This window comes from Phodopus roborovskii, unplaced genomic scaffold (assembly GCF_943737965.1).
Source record: "Phodopus roborovskii unplaced genomic scaffold, PHOROB, whole genome shotgun sequence".
Taxonomy (NCBI): Eukaryota; Metazoa; Chordata; class Mammalia; order Rodentia; family Cricetidae; genus Phodopus; species Phodopus roborovskii.
In genome coordinates, this window is record NW_026126517.1 from 49,609,569 (window position 1) to 49,627,020 (window position 17,452).

General features: G+C 41.6%; 1 protein-coding gene across 1 annotated transcript in view; it reads right to left on the reverse strand.

The window, feature by feature from the left end:
• Unc13c (unc-13 homolog C) overlaps nucleotides 1-17,209 on the reverse strand; it is a 400,087-nt gene extending 382,878 nt beyond the window's left edge. The window contains exon 1 of the mRNA XM_051197944.1: nucleotides 14,150-17,209. Coding sequence (XP_051053901.1) covers nucleotides 14,150-17,114 — 2,965 coding nt within the window. The 5' untranslated portion in view covers nucleotides 17,115-17,209. The remainder of the gene's footprint in view (nucleotides 1-14,149) is intronic.
• Between the last annotated feature and the right edge of the window lie 243 nt (nucleotides 17,210-17,452).

The following is a 17,452-nucleotide window of genomic DNA, read 5'->3' on the forward strand; positions in this document are numbered from 1 at the left end:
TGTTCAGGTTATGGGAAGTTTTTCTTTTTCCTTTTATTGTGGTAGATCATTCTGCAGGGTATAATAGCTAAGCTGGTCATGATGTTCTTCTAGGGCTTGAAATGCATTGCTCCAGCCCCTTCTGTCTTTGAAAATTTCCACAGAGATGTCAGATGTTATTCTGATGAATTTTCCTTTATATGTAACTTCTGTTTTTACTCTTGCAGCTTTCAATATACTCTCTTCATTCTGTATACTTAGTATTTTAAGTATGATATATTGTGGGGATTTTATTTTCTGGTTTTGTCTATTTGATGTTCTCTGTTCTTTATTTGCATAGGTGTGTTTGTTTGAGGATGTTTTCTCCTATGATCTTGTTGAATATCTGGTCTATGTCACTGATTTGTGAATTCTCTCTCATCTGTGCCTATAATTCAAAGTTTTACACTTCTTATGGTGATCTATATTTCCTATGTGTTCCTTTCTTGTGTTTTTAAAAAAACTTTTAATTTTTTCTTATTTTGCTAAATCCTCTACCTTAACTTTGACTTATTAGTCTATATCTTCTGCTTGATTCATTCTAGTTGTAAATTTCAGTTGTAAGGCTTTCTTTTGAATTTTCTGATTTGGTTACTGGGTATTTTAATTCCATTTTCATTTTGGCTTGAATCTTCATTAGTGTTTCTGTCAATTTACTGAATTCTATTTTCGACTCCTGAATTGTCTTCATTCTTTCCATTAGTGTTATGACTTTGTTTTCTTTGGCATCACTCGGGCATTTAATTCTCCTTAAATTCTTTCTCTTCTTAATTCCTTGTTCATTGTGTTTTCTTTAAATTCCTTGTATTCTTTGCTGAAGTTTGTGGTTTTTCTTTTAAACATGAGTATTCTGGAACTGGAGCCTAACAGAATCATCACTAAAGAGACCAGAGAAACTTTATCCAGCAACTGATTGGAATAGATACAGAGTCCCACAGCCAAACAATAGGCAGAGTTCAAGGAGTCCTACAGAGGAGGAGGAAAAAGGATCGAAGGAACTAGAAGGGACAGGGACACCATGAGAACACAACCCACAGAATCAATTGAGCAGGACTCATGGGGTCTTGCAGAGATCAAGAAACCTATAGGGGTCTGACTTAGGTAGTTTCACTGTATATATATTACAGCTGGTGCTCTTGTGAGACTCCTAACAGTGGGAACAGGGGCTGTCTCCGACTCTTTTGCCTGCATATGGGACCCTTTTCCATCTTATTGGGTGACCCCATCCAGTCTTGACATGTTGGTATGTGCCTGGTATTGGAAAAGACCAGGGGGAAGAAAGGGAGAGGTAAGAAGGGAAACTACTTTTGGGATGTAATATATGTGAGAATAATAAAACAAAACATTCTGTGTTCCGTGGTTCATCTAGGTAATTCTCCCTGGCAAACATTTCTACAGGACTCATAGGTTTTCAAGTGAAATAATGCCTCGAACGAACTTTTGTTTGTATTTTTGTGATACTATTTGTGCATGTGAACTTCTTTTGTTGGTTGTGTCTGATATGGATTGAGAATGTTGAAGCATAAATGAAGATATTTGGGCAGGTTGGAAATAGCTTAGGTAGAATAAGGTAAATTGAGGGAGCTGGGCTGGTGAACTGGGTGCGCATCTGGGTCCAAGTTTGGAGTGTGGGGGTAGACCTGGCTGGGTAGAGAGGTTGGATGTTGTGTGGGAGGGAGCTGGTGTGTATGATGGGAAGGTCCTGGCAGAAGCCTAGAGGTTGGTTACAACAAAGGTAGGAATGGCCAGACTAGGCCAGTATAGTGGATGTGGTAACAGGTGTGGAATAGTCTGGTTGGGAATGATGCAGGAAAGAGAGGGTCATGCTGACCCCTTAATGTGGGTTGTAGGTCTTGAACTCAATTCATCATGCTTTCAAGGCAACTACTTAACTGAGCTGTCTTCTCAGTCCCATTATGCACTTTAAGCAAGTGCTCTTTGGGGAGTTTGTGCATGATCTGCATTTCCCAGGATCCCATAGTAAGGAAGAGCTGAATGCATACATGCCTGCAAGTCAAGGTATTTCCAGTTAGAACTGGCAATTACTGTTGCATTGTTCTTAAGACAATTTATATTCTTTGGGGGCTTTTTGAAGTAGTCATGATGAAAAGTTTCAGACTCCCGGGTTACAGCAAATTTCACATCACAGGAACTAGATCAATTGAGTTTTTTTTTTTTTCTGTTTGTTCTCCCTGATCTACAGTCTCCCTCCTAACTTTAAAATCTTTTGTGAGAAATATAGGCATAAAAAAGTTTCTGAAGTCAGTTTCTTTGGGGGGAAAAGCCTGTGCAGTCAAATTACATTAGAGAATCTCTTAAATTGCTCAAAAACTACATCACATATAGTTTTAAATAACAAATGTGCATATCCAGTTCTATGTCAGATTGACTAGATTTATGATAATATGCAATGAAAACTAAGTGACACAAAGAATGGAATTTTGTACCATTGTATTTTTAAGGGTCAGTCATTTCTTTGACTCAAGGAGATGTTGGCACTTAAAAAAAACCTAGAGAGTTTAGAATTACTGAAATAAACAATAACATCCTTGCTGTAATCTAGATGCTCAAATGAAATAGAATTAAAACAAATAGTTCAAATGGGTTTCCTTAAGAAGGAGGCAAATTGCAGAAGTGTGAGTTGCATCAAGAAACCAAAAACAAGCTGGGTGGTGGTGGCACCCAGCACTTGGGAGTCAGAGGCAGGTGGATCTCTGTGAGTTCAAGGCCAGCCTGGTTTACAGAGAAAGTTCTAGGACAGCTGGGGCTATACAAAGAAACCCCATCTTGAAAAAAAAAAAAAAGAAAGAAACCAAAAATGTAAGGTGAGGTCCAGAAACTTGACCCAGTAATAGCCATTATGCCTAGCACTTAAGGACAAAGAAAAAAAATTTCTGTGGGCCCAGGACAAGCTACTATGGTAGCTGATGGAAAGAGTTAAAGGTACAGCAACCACAGTGAAACAGGGAACAAGGAAAGGTACCCTGCCCTCCCCACTCTGACAGAGAACCACCTGCAAAGTGACTGGAAGCCTGCTGGCACAGGAGCCTGGACAATGCCATCAGTAAGCAAAAGTCAGTCCATAGGAGCAGAGAGCAAGCCAGACAGGTATTCTGTGGAGCAAAAGCTCGGTGAATGGATTGGCAAGGAGTTGTTGGCACTGTTTCAATTATTCTCTGTATCTTTCCCACTCTGCCAGGAGAGTTCAATTGAATTCCAGGACCTTTTGATGAGATTCCACAGCAAACAAAGAGGGTCACACTAGAATGGTCACTGTATTTGCATGCTGTTCTGAACACAGAGAAAATAAAGACCGGAGGGGCATACAAGTGTTTTGTATTCAACTGAGTGATCAGGCAAATGTGTCATGAAGTTTGGGTTGGGATCTATTTCTTAAGGTTTGTAACCTCCCTCCTTGTGTGTTCTTAGATAAAGGCAACAGGAGCCTGGGAATAGGATATCTCTGGGTTTGGGCTTTTCTTATTTGGGAAGCAGGAGGAGTGGGATAGACTGGAGGGTCTCCATTTTGCCTACCAGGTGACAGAAACCCCAGAGAGCCTACCAACCACACGCATTCTCTGTTCCCCAAGATCTGAATCCTCACAACTCAGGACATTTACACAGAAGCCCCCACCTAGCTGAGGCCAGTATGCAGCCAGGCTTCATAACTGTATCTCTTGTCAATTAAGACCCACCCAGCTACAAAGTGCAAGATAATGGGAGAAAGTTGGAAGACAGCCTGGAGAATTACAGTCCCATCAGCTGGCCATGGTGACTTACCAACCTTTAGCAAAAAGGTTTTAACCTTAGTCCTTAATTTTTGTATTGTTCATGTTTGCAAGCCAATGTAGGTAAGCAGAAAAACAGCAAATATTTTGAACTTGTGCTTCTTTCCTCAGATTAGAAACTGGATTCTGAGACAGCATGCTCTATTGTCCATTGCTTCTATGCTGTCTTTAAGAATGTTATTTTGGGGGGCTGGAGAGATGGATCAGTGGGTAAGAGCACTGGCTGTTCTTCCACAGGACATGGGTTCAATCCCCAGCACCCACATGGCAGCTCACACCTTTCTGTAACTTATATAGCATCCTCACACAGACATACATGCAGGTTAAACACCAACGTACATAAAATAAAATACAAAAAAGAATGCTATTTTGTGCCATTTATCCTTTCATTTTTAAAGATTCTTTTAAAAATTATTTTTTCAATGTGTGTGTGTGTGTGTGTGTGTGTGTGTGTCCCTGAACAGGTGGCTCTGGTGGTAGGTGGATGAGAGGTAGGTGAATATGAGAAAAATACTAAACAGTATTTTTCTACAGCTTCTGCTTCAGTTCCTGCCTCAAAATTGCTACTGTGACTTAGTGATGGACTGTGACCTGGAACACATAAAACAAATACACCCTTTCATCCCCCGGTTGCTTTTGGTTATGGTGTTCATCCCATGGGTAAAATCCCAACAAAAACAGGAAGCCAGAGGTATCTTATTCCTTGGAGCTGGAATTACAAGAGATTTTGAGCCACCCAGTGTGGGTGCTGAGAATCAAACTCATGTCCTCTGTAAGAGCAGCAAAAGCTCATAATTGCTGATTGATCACTCCAGTCCCCACCTCCCTGCCCAGAAGACCTTTGCTAGTAAATTGTCTAGTACAAAGACCTGTGTAATGTTCATCCTGTAGCCCCTCAATTGCCAAATGACAGTGTTGATATAAATGATTTAGAAGATCCATGCACCCTACTAACCCCTGACCTGAAGTCAGCCAACACTGAATGCACATGTAACCCCTTGCTGCCAGTTTCTGCCCTTTACAGTAGTCTTCTGAGATAAGGAGTATACTAATTAATTTATGAAGAACAAATAGTTCCCTAATAGTTACCCACACACCACATATGAATTAGTGTTCCTCCTTGCAAGGAGAACATCAAGAATGTGGGAACACCTCCTTTGAGAGTTGACCATCCCAGCATCCCTGGTTGGCCCTGTAACAAACAGAGTACCTTATTATCAATTGACTTGAATTTTTCTTGACACGAACATGATTGCCTTCCATACAAACTGTGCTTTCTTCTAAATTATTTGTACTAAAACTGAACCATGACAGAGAAAGAAAAACAAATGGTAGAATTAAGTTATAGAAGAACAATTACACTCATGGTAAGACAATAACACTCAGGATGTAGCAACAACATGACCCTGAACTGGGAGGTAGATGCATTTTTTACTACTAGAGTCACTATCAACCTTTATGACACATACATTCAAGTCTTAGCCAAGAGAAAAGTAAATAATTCTTGTGAACATCCCAGAAGATAGAGAGAGCTGAATTATCTTATTAAACAGGAGTCAGCCCTGTGTTACAGCTCACATAAAACTCACATAAAAGTTCAATTATTACATACAATTGCTTTTGAATAGCAACTGGGTTTGATCATAATGTGACTATGATAACTACATAATATACATGATTGAATCATGGATAATTTTAAATTTAAAAAATCAAAGTTTCAATGTATTACTACTCTTATCTCCAGAAACATCAAGGAAAACCACTTGCCCAAACTATCTGAAGAGCTGGGTTGTTATTAATACAGGCACATACAGGGAGCACATCTCTTGTAGCTCTTTATCCTCCCTTATCCTGCCCTTTTGCCATGTGAGAACTGAGTATTCCCTCATCTGTTGGATGCATCCAATTGTGCAAATAGAACACAGTCCTCCCCATGCACTGGAATATTCTGGCACCTTTCCTGTACATGCCAAACTTTTGAGACCTCAAGAAACTAAGTTCTGCTCCTTATAGACTAAACAGACTCAAGGACTTTTTATTCTTAGCAATGAAAGAGACTAAGAACAAGGGTAAGAAGATGCTAGAAGTCCCATTTACATCCACTCCTTTTGCCCTAGTGCTTTTGATATAAACAAATGGGAATTTTTCTCACTACTGTTACCACTATTAATGTATTTATCATATTTATTTTATGTGTATGAATGTTTTGGTTATAAGTGTCTGTGCATCACATGTATGCAGTGCCTATAGAGGTCGGAAGATCCCATGGACTAACAGGTGGTTTAAGCTTCAACGTACAGGTCCTGGGATGCTCTACAAAAGTAGTAAGTGTTCTTCATCAACAGCTGATCCATCTCTTTCTCTCCAGATCCCTGCTGGACCATCTCTCTAGGTCCACTAATAATTTCTAATTCAACAGACCTTCCTGCCTTATATCATCTTTAAATCCACTTTGACCCAGATTGCAATTAGTTTTATACATTTTAGTTACATTCATGAGAGGTTGTGCAAAAACCACAACAGGGGGAGATATTTGCACTGTGGCTCCCCTTCAGGTACGATCACCAGGTAGGCTACACTCAGCTTCATAGCCTAAGGGTCTGCTTTCATATCAGCAAAAGGAGGACAATAGTAGTCTTGTTGGTTTTATTTTACAGCAAAGACAGAAACAAGACACGAGCATGATTATTAATTAGCATTTTGTGTATGTCTATAGTCTCTGGGAACAGGGATAAGGGGTGAAGAGATGTGGGGATTTGGGGTACAGAGCATGAGGAAGAGGCAGGTGAGTAGTGCTCTTGAGATGGCTTCGCAGACAGTGGGGCTGGCCTGGGCATGACTCCCTGGGCTCCCCTGACTACTCTGAAAGGTGGGGAGTTGAAGCTGTGCACAATCTGATGACCTTTGCTGAATGAATAGTGCAAAGGAAGTTGTCTGACATGGGAGAAACTGAACAGAATTCTGAAAGGATGCAGGTGCCTACCTGAGTGAAGGGCTAGGTGGAGCATGATTGCGGGCTATGGTACACTGCAGCTGTGGTTGCAATTAGAGAAGGGCTGAGGAGGGTCTCTTGGGGTTCTGGAGACATCTTCAGCACCTCCTGAGCTGACATGCAGAGTTGGGTGGTAAAATTCTAAATGCTTGACACTGTTGCAGTGAGTGATTTTATGACTTTCTGTTACAACCTTATTGTTGGTAATAGCTAATGATTAAACAGCAATAAGTAAATGGTCATATCATTAGGCATCCAGTTAGTTAATGATTTTTTTCTGTAGTTTTTCTTTTATTTCTAACCACAATGTCACACACACAAACACAGACATAGACACACACTATACATTCAACTTGGTGGTGATCAGTGACTTTTGTAGACAGTTAAATTACAGTTTGAAGAGCCATTTGTTTTTCATAATAGGAAGCCCAGGAAATGATTTTGAGTAGCCTTCATTTGGAGTCTGATTGTATCAAGTAAAGAACTCATAATGCATTGTGAGCATAAGTTTGTGTGTGGGCATGCGCATGTGTTCAAATGCGTATATGCACGGGTGTGTACGTGTGAAGGCTAGAGGCCAATGTCAGGTGTCTTCTCAATTTCCACCTTATTTTTTGACACAGGACCTCTCACTGCACAGGAAGCTTGCTGATTCAGGTAGACTGGCTGCCAACCAAGACCTAAGAAGCATCCACTTATCTCTGCCTCTCTAGTTTTGAGCTTATAGGTGCATACCACCACCTCCAGATATTAGATGAGTGTTAGGAAATCAAACTCAAACTCACATGTTTGTGCAGCAAGCTCTTTACTGACTGGACCATCTCCCTAGCTTGGGATGCATATTCTTTTATCTTGTGTTTTCCCATCTACCTACCCAGAGTTCAACACACTCCTGGGGACTCATTGAATAATGCTTCACTTTGTTTGATTATCTTTGTTGCCATTGCCCTTACCCAAAGACATTACCCACCTGATGGTTCAGACAGTCGTGTGCTCCTGTGTTCTATGAAAGCATTAAGAAATACAGCTATTAGGCCCAGTCCAGTTCCACAAAGCTGCCTGAACACTGAGCTGTTCTGAAACTGAAATACCAGAAGTCATCATATAATTGATCATTTTTCCAAATGTATTCTGGGCCATTATTTTAGCTTATAGGAGAATTGCACTGGAAGATAATCAGAGCATTTGGCTTCTGCCTCATATTTCTCAGAAACAGTTTATGATTTGAAATAGAAGTCATCATGCCTCTAAGGTAGGCTGGCTTCTGCCACTAATTTACTGTTGGAGTGAAAGCTTATCTCCCTGTTAAATACTTATTTTCTTTCTTTCATAGAAAGGATGACTTATCGGAATTTAAAATAAGGAGCCTGAGTTGCACAAATGTTAAACAACTTGCCAACAATCATACAACTTGTAGGGCAACTGCTGGCACTGTGCCCTTATCCACCATATATGGCTGTCTCAGTGCTGGCTACTGTGGATCATTGGAAGAAATGATGAAGTCTGGTTAGGGAGGCAGTGGGGAGAAATGCTTTGCTAGTACCATGGGCCTCTCTGCTTTCTTGGACCATGTTTAAAATAGTACAAAAAACTGACATTTTGACAATTTTGCATATTTGTGTGTGTCTCTACTACAAAGAAGTGGCAGATTGGGAGAGGGCATGGCATGGAGATGGGGATAATGCCGAGTCTAGGTAAGAAAGTACTGAGAGATAAGATGAAGGAAGAGAAAACAGTTGCAGCCAGAGAGGGAATATCATTGCTCATGCTGTCTTTGGGTCCTATTGTTATCTACCTATGGAGACATGAGGGCTCCCTTAGATTAGCTAAGAGCCAGGAAAACAAAACAAAACAAGACAAAGAAACAGACCTGATGAATGGGGCATAGAACAAGTTTCCATGCCATACATAACTATTTTCTTTAACAGACATTTGTCCTAGGTGGCTGGAGAAGTCAATCATTGGATAAAGTATTTGTTATGTAAGCATGACGACCGGAGTTTGGATCTCCACCACCCATGGAGATGCTATGTCAGTAGTGTGTTCCTATAATCCCAGCACTGAGAAGTGGAGATGGGCAAATCTTAGTGACTTACTGGCCAACAAATGTAGCTGATACAGTTAGCTCCAGTTCAGTAAGACAGCCTGCCCTGAAGAGGAACAGGCAAAAAATAATAGAGGACACCTGTCCACCAGTCTGTAGCCTGCACATACACAAGCATATATGCACTCAACTACACTGAAACTCCTACACACAGAGAGAGAGGGGGGAGGGAGAGAGGGAGGGGGAGAGAGAGAGAGGGAGAGAGAAAGGGAGAGAGACAGACAGAGTAGTTTAAAAATCAAAGAACATATTGAAAGAAATACACTAGGCTAATCTATAGAATTGAACCATAAGTAATTACTATGAAAATCAAATTCAGTCAATGTTGGCAAGATGAGTAGATATTGGGGTCACTATACAGGTGCAGAAAAATGAGAGCTGTGTTATTCCATGTATTTGAAATCGATGAACGTCCATCTCATAGAGACAGAGAGCATAAAGCTTGTTGTCATATGCTGAAGGGACCAAGGAGGAGGAAGGACAGAGACCGGATGTTGCACAAAGGATAGGATGCTTCAGGAATGTGATGTTGGAAAGTGGCCACAGTAACAGTGTGGCATTAGAGACTGTTAAAGGAATATATTTTTAATATTCTTCTAACAGAAATGATAAATCAATAGGATGTAGGATATGCTAATTAGCTTGACTGCTGTGCCTAGATCAAAATAACATGATGGACTCCATAAATATATGCAGTACTGTTAACTAGAAATTTTGAAAGGATAATTATATTATAGATAATTCTAGAATTAAGAGCAAGTGGTTCTAGGCCAAAATTCATTATACATTTCATACCTGGATTTAGTTGGCTTCTACTGTTACTAAGATCAATATGCTTGGTTTGGAGGAAGATTCAAAGAATGGAAGAGAGAACAGGGAGAGATGCAGGTATATGTTGGGGGAGAGAGGGTGAGAGACTAGACACTTCTTTGAGTTTCCAGATAATAGCTATAAGTTGGAAAGAATAGGAGGTACTTTTAGACAAAACTATGTACTGAGTGATATCTAATGAAATATTTCTCAGTGTTTTTAATAGATAATTCTTATTTAAAACTATTATTTTATGCATATGTGGCATGCCTGAGTATATATGTGTGTACTGTGTGCATGCAGTGTCTGAAGAAGCAAGAAGAGGGTATAAGATTCTCTGGAACTGAAGTTACAGGGAGTTGTGAGTTGCCACGTGTGTACTGGGAACTGAATCCAACCAAGCCAACTCTAATTTCTAAGCTTTTCAATTTTCACACAATTTTAAGGAGCAAACCTGTTGCTTCTCTATACTTTCATACATACATACACATATACAGTAACATGGGTGATAAGCTTTCATCACAAACCATTCATAAAAGCATGACTTTAGCCTTAGCTTTTGACTACTGTAGAGGTTTGGAGTGAGCCTACTTTGAAGATTGTGCTTGTAATTTACTTTTCTTTCTTTTTCATGTAAGCATGAAGCCAACACCTAACTCGTGGACTTTCTTTGTAAAGTTTGTGAGAATCTGGATTAGGGTTAGGAAGTGAAACAAGAAGCATGTACAAGTACAAGGTGGACTATAGGACCACAGACAGAGAGAAATTTAAAGGAGATAGAGTGAACTCTGGTTAGTGGTTAGTCCTGAGCTGGAGATAGAAATCAAAGCATTCATAGTGAGACACTGAGTTTGAGCCAGCTATGCAAATGATACCATCCATCAGGGCCCAAGGACAGGGAAGATTTAGATCCCATGGGGCCAGTTTTTTGGCCATACAGAGTCTAAGACATCTTACATTATTGTAATCCTGATGGGGTGGAGCTTTTTTTTTTTTTTTTAAACAATATCATCACCAAGTAGCCACAGTCATTAATGGCTTCTCATCCTCTAGGCACTAAAGATAAAAGTTGAAACCATTCAAGTGTCTGAACATGTAATTCTGTAATACTATGTTTGGGGTTCTACATCCCTCAGAGATTTCCAGCAAGATCTTTCTGGCTAGGTTTGTAATACAAGACAGAGCTCTGCCCAATGACTACAGAGCGGCCATGGAGAGCAAGCCTGTGGGCACATGCCCAAGGCTGAGTGAACAGATGGCCATGGGCACCTTGTTGGGTGCCCGGAGCAGGAAGGGCCTGGAAAAGTCCTTCTCTGGCTGCCCTTCCCTCAGAAGCATATTGGGAGCACAGGATGAGGAAAATGCCCAGTCACTGCCAAGTGGAGCTGAGCTGCCCTTTGAAATCTAGGCTACTGCAGCCTCCCGGGGAGTCAAGCTGGTGCCTTTCAGAACCAGAGTGGATCTTAAGGAAGAGTGTGCTGATTTCCTATAGTATGATGAGTCCCATCAGATGCTATTCAAAACTGACTCCTAGGATGACAATAAGACAAGATTGTAGAGGGTTCTGAGTTCTCTGCACATTTGCCTACAGTACATGGCACAACTTTCAATGATTCTGAATTCTCCTGTTGGTGATGGAGGCACTGTTAGCTTTCCCTGTGGCAGCAGCCTGCCTCTGTGGCCAAAGCTGTTAAGTTACATCACCACCTGTTGCCTTTCCACCCTCAACTATGCCACACGTGCACCCGCTCAAAGTGCCTGCCAGGCACAGCTCGCTCTCTTACCTCTCTTGATCCTCTCTTCTTCCTCTTGTCTCTTCCCTGTTCTCTGTCTGTCTATCTGCCCGCCAGTCTCTCTCATGTCCCCCATTCCAAAATGGCCTTTCACTCTTTCAGCCTCCCCCAATAAACCTCTTGCACTAACTCTGTTGCCTTGGTGAGTTTACTTAGTGGCATATCTTGGCAGGGCTTGCTGAAAGGTATCCATTTCACCTTTCTTTTGTACTTATTATTGGCACATCAATGTGTTTTCTGAAAGTACCACTGATGATGGGGTAGAGGGGTCATTATCATAGCAGTCTTATTTGTAGAGTCCTGCTAGTGTGGAATTTTCATTTTAAATTGATTTTTATATAAATTTGTTATATATATATTCCTAAGACATAATGAGATAGGTGTAGATAGTAAGATGATTATGGTGAAACAAATTAACATATTCATTACCTCACATGGCCATCCCTTGGTGTGTGTCAAGAATAAAAATCTGGGAAACAATAATTATAACCCATTCTAGTCATCACTATGCCATTGGATCCCGGACTTGGCTCATCCCATGTGTCTGCATTTGTTTCCTCTCCTTCGTGTATCTTACTCCCTCCTCCACAGCCCCCGCTCCTGCTTACCACTGTTTTACTGTCTTTCTCTGTATTTGATTTCTTTTCTAAGTACTCAAAGGGGAACCCTGAACTTCTCACATGGTAGTTTATTGCTCTGGCAAGGGGCTATATCAAGCCCTGCCTGCTTTTGTTAAGATGAGTTATATAAGTTGTATCCTGTGGCATTCTTGGGTCTTGCATCACTTAATAAATTATAACCAAAAGGCCCACCCATGCTGTAAAAAAAATGGAAAGCTATCCCTTCAGAAAGTTAAATAATATTCCCTGTTTATATAAGTCAGTTTGTTTCTGAAAGGAGCACTGGCTGCTGTTGCAAATCTCCCCATGTGAATCCAGTTCCAGGGGGGGCAATGCTCCCATCTGGCCCCTGAGGACACCAGACACAGTGTTGGTACACAGACATATATGCATGAAAGTCGCTGATAAATAGAAACTAAAATAACTCTACTTTTAAAATTAAAGATCCATTTTTCTTCTGAAATATAAGGACTTGCCATATTTATGTTGCCTCATATTTCAAGCTGAGATCTTTAACTTGTTGACTGCAAGCAGATATCCATTATATTACATTAAGCATACACACACACACACACACACACACACACACACACACACACACACCAGTTTAGTCTTTAAGTAAAAAGTCTAATCCACAGTAAACAAAAATAAAGTCCAATTTACAGATTCTACCTATAAAACCTGCCAGCTAAATGTCACTGATGAGGACGTCGACCAAGCCTTACTTTGATGGGGATATTATTATTGTAATATAATTATATTTACATAACAACAACATTAGACTGTTCTGCATTGTCAAATCCAAAGGTCTTTATTTTAAACCATTACAAAGTCACTATACCCAAGTACCCCTCCCCCAGACTTCTCTCCCTTAAGTACACAGGTTGAGTTGTTTCCTATGGGTAAGAGTTCAGGAGGAGAGAGAGCTAATTGTCCTAGGTCTTGTATCATTTGATAAGATTATTGCTGACTCAGCACCCTGCCCTTTCAGTATGAAAGTGGGAGTTAGGAGTTTTTGATGGCAAGGAAGCCACAATAAGTTACTAACTATACACATTATTCTACAATAGAATTTGGGATAGCAGATTAATACTTAGTCATATCTACATAAGCCTTTAGAAAATACTATAGAGAACAAATATTTTAGTGAAGGATGTCAGCATTGTAATCTGAGGACACATGAAAGTATCAAAATTGCTTTAAAATGAGATTTTAAAATTCTATCTCAATATATTATAGGCATGCAAATAAAATAAGATGTAAATAATTGAGGTGAGTACAAAGAAGGTTTAGTTAATAAGTAAATCAATGAACTCAAATCTATCCATAGCTACTAAATCCCACATCCCAAATTGTTCCCCTGGGAAATTAAGAAAAATAGATCAGTTCTTCTCATTTTCAATACAGAGAAGCAACCTCTAACCCACTCCTGAGGAAACTACCCTCTCACTCCTTTTGCCAACACAAAGGACTTCTGTCTGCTCAGCGTGTCCTGGGCTCCTGGCTCTACTGCATTTTTTTTCAGCTTATTTGGTCTGCATAAGGGAAGTTGGCAGTCATCCACAGGCCTGGCTGAGATTCACTGTCCAGACCCAGCTTTTCCAACCACCAAGCTCCAAACTATAACTCTACAGTTTCTCTAAAATTTTAAAATGAAATACTACTTTCTCCTCATCCCTGTGAGCGTAGTGGAATCAGAGCATGGGTGTCAGGCTGCATGATTAAGAACCTGTACCCTTCTCCCTGCCAATGAATCCTGCAGCTAGCACAAGAACCTTGATCCATAGGGTTAGAATTGGGCTCATTTCAATATGAACTGCCTGACATCTATTTCCCACATTCTTTTTAAATCTCACCTTGTTGAGAGATCTACCTAAACATATGAAATTCTTCTCAAGACACCTACACACAAATTCACTCTAGGTAAATTCCTTCTCCCAGGAAAACCTAGACCATCCTACACAACAGTACCAATAAGTGTTGAAACATAGTTAGCACATAACTTAGCAATTAAGCTCGAGTACCTCCAGCCAGAATCTTCTCTTCCAGCTCTGCCATCTGCTTCTTATAGGCCCTTAGAGCTGCTTCTTTGAAGGAGGGTCGGATTCTCTTTGGCTTCATGGCTTCCAGTGGCTCTATGGGGAGGTTTTGGTTTTCATCTTCTGCTACTTCCATTTCAACTGTGGGTTCATTTAATGTTTCCAGTTCTCCTTCACTAATGATGTCGTCTGCCTGCCCATCATAGCCCTCATCTTGTGGGGTCTCATAAGGAGTTTCATATGAAGGGTGCTCATAGTCTTTTATGTGTTCATCTACTTCAGTGACACTAGTCCTGTTTTCTAGCTTAGCTAGGACTTGTTCCATCACTTCAACGTAGTCTGTCTCACTGTCAGCCACTGGCTCACTATAATCCTCCTCTTCCTCAGCTTTGTAGTAATAGGGTTCTGTGTAGATATCAGAGTCAAGGGTGGTAGTTGACTCATTTGCAGTGGATTGAGAGAGTGTCCGAAATCTCCCCATTAAGGAAGAGCCACTGTCCTCACATCCACTGAGACTCTGTGTGCTCTTGTTCCACACCACTTCCAGGGCTGACTTCGCCCTCTGAAGTGTAGAGCCAAATCTGGGGAACTTGAAGGTCTTATCAGAAAGGTCAATGCTTAACCGACTATGCCAGGATTTGGGCGGGGCACCCTCAGAATCATCACTTTGCAATTCACTTTGACTTCGATACATCATAGATGGCTGGCTTTGGTTGGGGTACAGCTCATTAGAATTGGTTTCCTGGTAGGAATCATATGGGCCAACCCATTGGCCTTGTGGTTCATTATCCAATCCGGGGCATGGAGAGGAGTTATCATCCTGGGTTAAATCACAGCTTTCAGAGTCATCTTGCAGGTCACTGTGGCACTTTCCCAGGTCATCTAGGTCTTTGCTGAAGACATCCAGCTGTTGGTCAGACAAACTGTTGGTGTCATAGTCAAAAGGTTCTTGAGTGGATGAATCCAAACCAATGTCAGCCACTTGCTCTGTTTGATCCCACTCCTTCCATGGAGACAAATCCTCATGCAGTGACAACTGGGAACCACTGTAATTGCTTCGGTCACCAGATGCACACACCATGCTGTTACTCATCCCACTGTCCACTGTTTCAGTGTTCTCAATTTCACTCTGCCCCTGCACTACGGGAATACTCCCTTCCAAGCCCTGGTCCTGCGGACTGTGGTACAAGGCAGACATGCCCTCCTGCTTCCTCTGCCAAAGTTCCCGGTCGGAAGAGGAAAGGAGGGAGCTCCCATTAGTTCTACAGAAAAACTGGCTTTCAGAAAAATCCTCTGAATAAGACTGACACAACTTGGAAAAGTTGGATTCAGAACGACTAAGTTTAGGAGTGAAAAAATCACTCTGCGAGTGCCAGAGTGGTGTGGCCTCCATGTACTGGGCTGTTTGCTTTTCCGGGCTATTTGATGCCGGCAGTTGTGAGGGCCGTGTATCGTAGTCTGACTTATGTGACTTTCTGTTGTTAGCGGCTTTGTTCTTAGCACGAGCACTGTGTGACCTTGAGCTGGACTTAGAAGTGTTTCCTTTTGCTGTAGAGTCTGCAAAGCTGCTTCTGCTGACGTCAGACTCCAGCTCTCTGTCACTGTCATTGGGCGACAGCCAACTGTTCTTCTTGGCTTTGGGCTCTGGCATGGATAGCTTCATGTCCATGCTTTCATAAGTCTGAGAAGAAGGTAACCCCCCTTTCTCTTTGCGTTCTCTGATGTCGTATGTCAGAATATCTGTGGAAATGCCGATGCCTGTGCCCTTGAGCTTATATGATTTCTTTAAGACAGAATCCCTCTGCTGAGGGGTTTCAAAGTACACTAGGATGGGTCGAGGTTTTGCATTTGGGCAATCCCTTTGCTGTCCTATCCTCTGGGCAAATTCGATTTTAATAGCATTTGGTACATCTGAGAAACCCATTTTATCTGCAAGAATTTGGTACACCACGCTTTCAACGTATTCAAGTCTTTCTTCGGGCACATTTAAAAATCTCAGGCTTACCTTACTCCCCATGTGGCCCAAGTGTTTAATGTAATCGTGGATGTCTCTAGTTTCCCTCCGAGCCTGGACAAAGCCTGTTCGCAACTGCTCAATCTCACTCTGGACAACCTCCACACTACTGGAGATCTCATCAATAGAGTACTTGAGAGCATTCACGTGCCCTCGGAGTTCGGAAAGTTCCGTTTCAATCTGACTTATTCCCTGAAGCTCTTTAAAGATCATTTCCATGACATCATGGGTTTGGCTAATGCAGCCAGAGGAGCTGAACCCTGGCTCCAAGACATTTGCCTTTGGGTTCCGGGCAGTTCTATCTAAAGATTTGCTTCTTATGCCCCAGGTTTTCTTCACGGTGCTCAACTCTGAGTCTGAGGAAACACACTCTTGGCTCTTCTTCCATTTCCTCAGTTTCCTTAAAGCACCCAGTTTTAAGGTGTGGAGGGTGCGCTCCCCATCTGAGCTGCCTTCGGAGGGCGCTAAGCTGCTCGAGCTCTTTCTGTTACGTCTGACAGGCATGTTGTGTGTTGACTGGCCCTGGTTTTCCGTACTGCTCCTTAGCTCATTGAAGGATTCAGAGTAGGAGCTCTCAATGGAAGACAGCTCCTGCAGCAGATCCTCATCACTGTTGGTCACAGCTGTCTGCAGGCCATTGGCAATAGCAACTCGGTAACTGAATGTGGGCGACAGGGAGAAGTCTTTGTGCCCTTCGTCGTCTTCTACAGAGAGGTTACGAGCAGATGAGCACTTTGCAATCTTTTTTACAGTGCTTTTCAGGGCATTGGACAATTTTGGGGGTTTAGTGTGGTCAGCAGTAGGGAAATCTTGATCATTTTTATGTGGACGATTCTCTTTCTTTTTGGTTGTATTTCCCAATTTCTTTGTAAACATTCCTTTGCAAAGCTTATGTAGATAAGCGAAAATCAGGCTCTTGAAGAGACTGGCCACCATGGAGAGCAATGAGTGTGAGCTTTTCTAATCCAAGGATGTGAACAAGGCACTGGGATGGTAGTCTGTAAAGTCAAGGCCAACATCACTGTCCAGAGGTGCCCAGAGGAGCCATCAACCGCTAGAAGGAGCCTAAAAGGCAGATGATGACCCACTGGGAAGTCAAGGTTCTATGGAATCCACTTGCCAAGCACCTCCACTTGTGAAAGGCATTTCTTTCTGGAAGGGGAGCTTCATGGCTGTCTCATGTCCACCTAATTTCATGGTGTGTCTGAAAAGAAAGGAACGCTATGGTGAGTACCCATTCATCTCATTTCCAACATTTCCCAAGGTATCTGTGA